General features: G+C 40.8%; 1 protein-coding gene across 1 annotated transcript in view; it reads left to right on the top strand.

The window, feature by feature from the left end:
* Positions 1 to 3,417: 3,417 nt before the first annotated feature.
* The window catches only part of kcnh8 (potassium voltage-gated channel, subfamily H (eag-related), member 8), a 64,281-nt gene continuing 58,866 nt past the window's right edge, over positions 3,418 to 8,832 (top strand). The window contains exon 1 of the mRNA XM_085262215.1: positions 3,418 to 3,493. Within this exon, the coding sequence (XP_085118341.1) occupies positions 3,418 to 3,493 (76 nt within the window). The remainder of the gene's footprint in view (positions 3,494 to 8,832) is intronic.

Here is an 8,832-nt window from a genome sequence, read left to right as displayed (position 1 = left end):
GCTGAGTAGGAGGCACTGTTTTTGACTTTTGCTGTTTAGGCCCATGCTGTAGCACTGTAGGTAATGGGACTGACCTAGAATGGAGTTTAGTTATGGCTTTTGTTGAACATGTGTGTATTTGTGGGTTCATGAACTTACAAGATAGGTTTCAAGATATTTCCTAGAGGTATCTTGTACTTGCAGCATGAACCTTGAAATTGAAAACTTGGATGTAGTCCTATTTCTTGATTTACGTACTGGAGAAAATAAGGATTTGCAAATTGGGATTTTATTACACGAGGCAGTTTCTTAAACGTCTCTTACTGTTAGCCAATATCTCAGTAACTCTGCTCCTTAGGAGCACCTTGAGCTTATGCTGAAATAAATTGCTTTTTATACTGAATGTTTCCTGTTGAGGAAAGGTTTGCATTTTAGAAGATATTATCATGTGGAAAAGAAGCACATCATGAGAAAAATTACTATTTGAACAATATCCAAACAAGTGAAGCATTTGAAGATCTTTTATTTATTTATTTTCTTTTTTTCTTGAGCTTCAGAAAGTATTTACAGGTGTCCTACTCCCATCCATCATCCATCCATCCTCTTCCACTTATCCTTATCAGGGTTTCCGCAGGACGAGGGAGGGGCGCAACAACAAGCAGTGTGGTGGTTTGTAAGGACAACAGCATTTCCATCAAGTTCCCCTGATCACTAGAGTCAAAACATCAGAGCACAGAGTGGTGATGAGAACCCGCACGAACCCAGAAACCACAAGTGCCCACAGCCAACAGAAAAGACCAAGCGCAGCAGCACAGAATGACTTCGCGTTATCATCTTTTAAACAGTATATAACAGTACATGGATTTAAGAAAAAAGGCAGATTTTAATTAGAAAAGTTATTAATGATGTGGAAAAAGTACAAATTTTACTACTTTAGAACCATAAAATTAGGAATTAGGCTTGCAGATTAAGTACCAATAAATAGAAACTTGTAGGGAAAGTGGAAACTGTCTAATTTAGTCCTCTGCCAGTTCTGGAGCTGTCTTACTTCTGAAGTGTGCCGTGTCATCAGGGTCTAAGAAGCTCTCTCAGGTCTTTAGAAAAAGGTTGAGGATGTTTATGAGTCTGGTAGTCTGTGGAAAAAAGAACATCAAATCATTCCACTGCAAGAAAATCATCTACAAGCGGCAGTGATTTCTAATGACTGCCAGTTTCTCCGTGACCTACCGCTCCAGAAAATTCAGCCTAAGAACAAAACTGTTTAATGCACAAAGAAATCTCCAGGATCTGTCGCTAATGTTGTTGTCAAAACCAAATCTGAGCTGCATGGGAGTCGTATCAGGAAAAAGCATTTGCTATCTATAAAGAACATTAGAGCAAAGGTACACGTTACTACTGAACATACCAACGTTTTTTTTTTTTTTTTGAATAACACATCCTGGATCAGTGAATAAGAGATATCACTGTTTGGCCACAATAACAACAGACATATTTGCTGCAGACCAAAAACAGCTTTTCCAGAGAAGAGCCTCATATCAGCTGGGAAACATGACGGTGGAAATGTTTAGTTTGAGGCTTTCTTGTTGCCTCAGGAGCTGAGCAGTGTGCAGCTATTGATTCAACTATAAATTGTGTATCATATCAAAGAATTTGAAGCAGAATCAGAAGTGGGCCTCTCTACAACATAAGCACAGGAGGAAATTTACTAAAGAGTGCCTCAGAAAGACTAAAGAGTATAGTCTATGTTTGAATCCTATTAAAATAAATGTTAAATGGACTCGTACTTAATAGCAGGTGTTACTACAAGCCTTATTCCCCCCAATCACACACAGATAGATTCATACTAGTGCTTTTTTCCATGCCTAGGAAGCAAATGTCTGACTTCCTGTTGGTAGATGACTCACTATACCTCCTGACCACGGCCATGTTAAGCAATCATATAAACATATAAATGAAAACCCCAAACATCTTGCAACAGAAGGATATTTTGTAATTTCTGCTGCCCTCTTGGTTATAGTCTCTCTTAGAAAAGAGATTTTTATCTCAATGAAGCTTTTAGCTGATAAATGAGTGATACACTAAGGAGTGGTCCACTGTAGCCACAAAAAGGATGCTTGTCCAGATCCCTCAAAAACAAAATACAAACAAACAAACATTTTCATGGGATGTTGCTTTTGAAATATTCGACCGTACTGTTATGACATTGATAAAACTGAGTCTTGCCGTTACAGCTTCTTCAATGTCATTTTCATTGTACGTCTCACTAAACGGTTTAAGTGATTTTTTTAGACAAAGACATAGACTTCATTGACATTGGGGAAATTTACACATTACAGCAGCACAAGGGTCAACAAGACAAAGGGAATGAGAAATATATGAGAAAAAAATAGAAAAATAAGTACCTAAGAAAAAATAGTGGACAAATAATAAAAGCCTCAAAACTCTACCGGTATTTTCTACTATTTACAAATGGTTACTATATACAGTAAATACACTCTGATTATTTTTTTCATATGTACATAAAGTGCAGTGTGAGTAATGTTATATACACATATCTATATAAGAAACTGTAACTAGTTAACGAGCATTTATGTGCTGCACATTTACAGGCTTTATGGAGATCTGTATCTTAGCATCCACAGGATGGCGATGTAGCACAGCGGATCCGAGCTGCGCAGCGCTGTTGTGCAGCTCATGGCAGACTTCAGCCCATCTTTCCGTGCCTTCCATGCAGGCCGTACCTTGATCCTACCACCAGATGTCGCTAAAAACAGTGCGGACACGCTTCCAACACAACGACGTGAATGAGTCGTGCACCTACTTAAGTGACTTATTTGCAGTCTGCACAACTGATGTAGTTTATTGGCTTTATTTTAACACCGCGGCGTCCTTAAGCAGAGCACATGAGCAACGGCATAAGAGAAATTCACGACTCACTTGAGTGACGCGCTAAGTGGGAGGAAACTAATTAAAAAGCTGTAAATCAAAATTTCAATAAAAGTTCAGGAGTCAGCTGTTTTTCTCTGTTGTGATGTCACCGTGTCTCCACGCCGAGAAACTGTCAGATTTGCGGCTTTAATCACAGCTGTTAAGAATGCTCGTCTCTCACCGCTGCACGCTGTGGATAGATGATCGTTGGCTCCAACCGACATAATAATGGAATCGCTGACAGGGAGTGTCACCCTGTCCCTCGCTGTTACCTGAGCAGCACCTGTGGTCTCCCTCTTCTCCTGTCCTTAACACACGCAACAGACGCACGGGTGAGCGCATCACGTGCGCTCCCCACCAACTAGGAGCTTTTGCGTTGTGCTGAGTTGACTGGATAGCTGCTCGGTCATATAGCCATCAGCACCTTCGATGGGAGCACCTCAAGCGTTTGGACGACTTGCACCATCTCTTCAGTAACTTTGATGGGGAATTCGACATTAAGCAGGGAAAATGCCTGTGATGAAGGGATTACTAGCGCCGCAGAACACGTTTCTGGACACTATAGCCACTCGGTTTGATGGCACTCGTAAGTTTGCTTTTTAATCTCCATATATTTTAAATCATTGACTCATTTAAGGATGTGTAATAGTTTGCGATTTAAGTTCCTTTCCCCCCTCTTCTTTATTTTTGGCCGGCTGGGATTCTCCAGAGAATAAGCTTGCAGGCTGATCCAAAACGCCCAACACCTGTAATAGAGAGAATAGGGAGTTGTCAGCGCCTTTCAGTATGATTGCATGCTTGCTGTCCTCGATACAGATAGCGACATTAGATCACCAGGTATTTCACATTTCTTTCTATTTCTTTTTTCCTTGTCCAAAGAGAGACTTCACTAAAGTTCAAGGTAATCCAAAATTGTTTCCAGTATCAAAAGCAGACAGCGCTGAGGCTTTCAGCACCACAGACAGCGACAAAGGTCCACTCCCAGTTTACAGTAGGGGAGACCGGGGATAGTTGTAACGTGGGTTAGTTGTAACACTTCCAATTTCTCCAATCAGGGCTACGTTTCAAATGATGTGACTCATCCTGTGCATGTCCAATTCAGTTCTGCTATCACATGTGAAAAATCAGCACATTTTGTCAAACACAGACAATTTAACATGAAAAAAAGTAATTTGTATGCCAAAAAGTAAGTTTTTCTACTTTATTTCAATGTTTAATAGCATTATCTGCTTTGCAGTTAAACTCATCAAATTTAAATTATGTTATTTGTATGTCTATGGGGATATATTCTGTGTAAGTCTTTAGTGCTAATGTTTTAGCCGTTGGCTGTAATGTTAGCTAGTTCATGGCTATAGGAGTCTGGGTCAGTTGTAACAGCAACAGTCTGGGTTAGTTGTAACAATAATGCAGATGTTACAACTTACCACACTATTACTTTAACTTATATTAAACAAGTTGGGGCAACGACATCAGCAGAGAGAGGTTCACTGGTCACTTTTGTATATGCGGTTAATGCCATTGGCAACACAATTCCTCCACTGTTTGTGTTCCCACACATACACATTCTCACACTGTGTCAGAGATGGACCAGTAGGAAGTACTGGTAGTGGAAATAAATCAGGATAGGTGCAAGAAACAGATTTCCTCATCTTTCTGAAGCACTTTGCAAACCACACCAAGGTAAGCCATGATAAAAAATAATGGAATTGCGATGCTGGTGAACAACTACATTTTTTCAGCTTCATTGTTATGTTCAAAATTGGTGCAAGAGTTGTAGGTTATAATGCCCACTGAGCCAATGAGGCCAAACTCAAGGAAGACCAATCAAAATTAATGAAATATTCAGTTGCAGAAAATTTCATAATTTGTCTTTTTTGGGGGGTTGGAATATGTTCAAAAGCTAGATTTCTGCATTCTGTCACACACACACACACACACACACACAGCTACATAAATGGCTCTAAGTGCATTCATGTGTTGAATAAACAAAGATTACATGTTAATGTTTCGTTAGTACCCTTATTTCATTGTGTTACATTTCACCCCAGGATATGTTACAACTAACCCAGACTATGGGGTTAATTGTAACATTTCACTCTTTGTGTTTGAGACCATACCATGCAATGGGTAATTGTGCTGCAGAGAAAATAGCTGCACTATTTAATAGCAGAGACATGTAAATACTTTGCATTACATTTTGAATCCACTACCTTAAACGAGCTCCAATTTACAGACAGAAATGTCAAAAATGTTACAACTATCCCCGGTCTCCCCTACAGCTTCTCGCCAGGCATTTGGGCAGCATGCACACAACTTGCAACCAGTGTTAATATTTGTGTTTTTGAAAGAAAAAAACACACAGCCCAACTTTCTGTGGCTTTCCACTCTTTTATCTTTACAGTGAAGTTAACCTTTATTATCTGGCTAAGTCCTGCAGACGCCGACTGCAGTCGTTCCTCCCGCCGGTCTGAAAGCAGCGGTCACATTTATCAAACTTAATTGGTCGACGGCGACATTACAGCAAGTCCTTCCCCAGGCGAAGCCCACACAGACGTTTCTTCAACTTTACTCTGAACTCTCTCTCAATAATAACCACGAGGATTCCTAAACACCAAGCACCGTATTTCATAACTATCTCGTGTTTCTCTTTGAGAATTCTTTTTTATTTTATTTTTTTCCAGGAATCATCAGCTGCTCAAATAGAATCAATGCACTGCTCTGCTCTCATTTTCCATTCAGCTTTGTTTCAGCTCTGTTGCTGTTTGTTTTGGGCAACTACTCATGTCCTTAGGCGTGGATTATTATGGACTTTGTGGCTGAATTTTACCGTCTTTGCTCTTTAATACAAATCGTTATATCGTAAAGTAAACAGGAATGAACAAAGGCAATGCTGTATATTGACCATTTTCTTTAAAAACACACACACGAACAGTAGCTTTTTGTGTGATTGGTGATTCAAATTTAAATTTACTAGAAATTGTCATGACAACCTGTCAAAAACTCACTTCTGTCTGTTCTCTCTGTGCCAGTACTTGCCACATTTTATTACATCATAGTGCTTCCTACATTTAGGGCTGATTCAAGCTCCAGTTTAATATATTAGCTCATTGGTATGTGTGCTCCCTGGGATGTTCTACCTTTCCTGTAGCTTGTTCACTTGGAGAATAGCAATAATAACCAGAAACATTTATCATTATTTCTGTCCAAATATCTGCTGGTTGACGACCAGTAAAGGCACACGATGACAATAACTATTAAGCTGCCTTGGCAGGAGGGCTGTCCTAACTAGGGGAATTGGGGTTGTACTGTACCTGTAGCACAAGCAGTTTGTCAAGCTCCCGAGAATGAACTGCTGTCCTTGAGTTGGTGAAGTAAAGGAAATTAATGTTGGATTTCAACTGCAAGACGGGGCAGACTGGAGGTAGCAGAGCCTGACGGGACAAATTAGCTATGATGGCCTGGCCAAGAGCAAATATAAGGGAAGAGGTAGTTTCGCTGCTATGCGATCTCCTATCACATCAACCAAATCCAAGAGCAGGTCAGACCTTTAAACGGTGATAAATGGCTGAAAGCAATAGTGGAAAACTCTTTAAGTTGATCTGATTTGTTCTTGGAGAAATATTTTTACATTTAGTGGTGGTCATTTAAATCAATTTAACTTTTTTCCTGGACAGTAACATTAACTTCTATATTCCAACCAACTGTTATCTGAATTAACTGAATTTGCCCTTTCACAACCAGAGTCTATAGAGAACTGAAAACACTCAGAATTAATTCTATTAACAAATCAAATCAAATCAAATCAAATCACTTTTATTGTCACATCACATGTGCAGGCACACTGGCACAGCACATGCGAGTGAAATTCTTGTGTGCGAGCCCCACAAGCAACAGAGATGTGCAAACACAACAACACAAACGAGCAAAATACAAGAATGGCCAACCTGAAACTAATAAATATATGTACAATATATAATAGTGTATGCATTTCTGGATGTGTATACTAAATATTTTCCTACGTGTGTGTGTGTGTGTGTGTGTGTGTGTGTGTGTGTGTGTGTGTGTGTGTGTGTGTGTATACACATTTTTACAAATTAAATAGTAAAAAAAAATAAAATAATAATAATAATAATAAAATATATAAAATATACAGAGTTGAATATGTGCAAAACAAGTGGCATTTATATACAGTGTGGAGTGCATAATGTTGAAGTTCCAGTAGTGAAGCTGAGGTGTCTATGACGTGTTCAGCAGTCTGATGGCCTGATGGAAAAAGCTGTCTCTCAGTCTGCTGGTACGGGACCGGATGCTGCAGAACCTCCTTCCTGATGGAAGCAGTCTGAACAGTTTATGGCTGGGGTGACTGGAGTCCTTGATGATCCTCCCCGCTTTCCTCAGGCACCGCTTCCTGTAGATGTCTTGGAGGGAGGGAAGCTCACCTCCAATTATCCGTTCAGAGCACCGCACTACTCGCTGGAGAGCTTTGCAGTTGTAGGCGGTGCTGTTGCCATACCAGGTGGTGATGCATCCAGTGAGGATGCTCTCAATGGCACAGTGATAGAAGGTCCTGAGGATGCGGGGGCTCATGCCGAATCTTTTCAGTCTCCTGAAAAAGAAGAGGCGCTGCTGCACCTTCTTCACTGTTTTGTTTGTGTGTACTGACCACGTAAGATCCTCAGCCAGATGTACACCAAGGAACCTGAAGCTGCTCACTCTCTCCACAGCAGCGCCGTTGATGGTGATGGGGGTGTGTACTTCTCTGCACCTCCGGAAGTCCACTATCAACTCCTTTGTCTTTGCGACGTTGAGGGTGAGATGGTTGTCTTGACACCAGTGGGTCAGGGCGCTGACCTCCTCCCTGTAAGCCGTCTCATCACCGTTGGTGATAAGACCCACCACTGTAGTGTCGTCCGCAAACTTCACAATGATGTTGGAGCTGTTAGTGGCTGTGCAGTCGTAGGTGTAGAGTGAGTACAGGAGAGGGCTCAGTACACACCCCTGTGGAGCACCAGTGTTCAGTGTGATGGGGGATGAGGTGATGCTGCCCAGTCTGACCACCTGGCGTCTGTCAGACAGGAAGCTAAGGATCCAGCTGCAGAGCTTTGAGAGCTTTGAGAGCTTTTTAACAGCTTTGAGAAAACAGGTAATGCCTGTTCAGATGAGCTGTTCAAACGGGGATATGAAATGTTAAATTCAGATTACTCTAAATGCTTCATTCCAGACAATGTTTTCCTCTCTTAGCCTGTATGATGTCACTGAGAGGAGTGACATAAAATACTATCACAGGGGCAAAGCTTTGGCTGTGAAGAAGCCCCACCCACCTGCCGTTGAACTCTTCTGTTTGCAAGAGGCAGCCAGTCAGAAAAAGTTTGGCTTAAATTGTAAAGGCAGGGAAAACAAAGACAGAGTATAAGATAAATAAGGATTATTATGAACCATGAATCATGCAAAGCTACTCTTGTGTGTTCCAGGAATAAAAATGTGCAGGTAGAAATGAGCATAATGTGTTTACTGAAAGTATTTAAAGCATTTTATTACATTTGGTTGAAATTGGTTCACTTCTTACTATGGTAACTCACATTATTACCTTCTCTGCAGCAGGTTATGCTCTAGGTTAGAGATCAACAGGTATGAAGTCACTGTCTAGTGATCCTGTAGCTTGGGAGGTATGGTACAGGTCAGGTCATGTACTGATTAGTAGGTTGGCGGTTTGACAACTGACTGCTCCAGCCCGCATGCCAAATATCCTTCAGCAAGATACTAACCCCAAGTTTCTCTCTGATGTTTCCATCAGAGTGTGAATGTAAGATACAATCCACTTCAGCATTATAAAAGCTGCTTGTGTTAATGGGTGAAGGAGGCATGGTGTATAAAGCCCTTTGAGTGCTCAGATAGAGTAGAAAGGTGCTATATAAGAACCAGTCC

The sequence above is a fragment of the Mchenga conophoros genome, linkage group LG22 (assembly GCF_057382185.1).
Source record: "Mchenga conophoros isolate Kocher_MC1m ecotype Shallow Benthic linkage group LG22, M_conophoros_male_GT1.1, whole genome shotgun sequence".
Taxonomy (NCBI): domain Eukaryota; kingdom Metazoa; phylum Chordata; class Actinopteri; order Cichliformes; family Cichlidae; genus Mchenga; species Mchenga conophoros.
The sequence above is the reverse complement of the archived record's forward strand: the minus strand, read 5'-3'. Positions and strand labels throughout refer to the sequence as shown.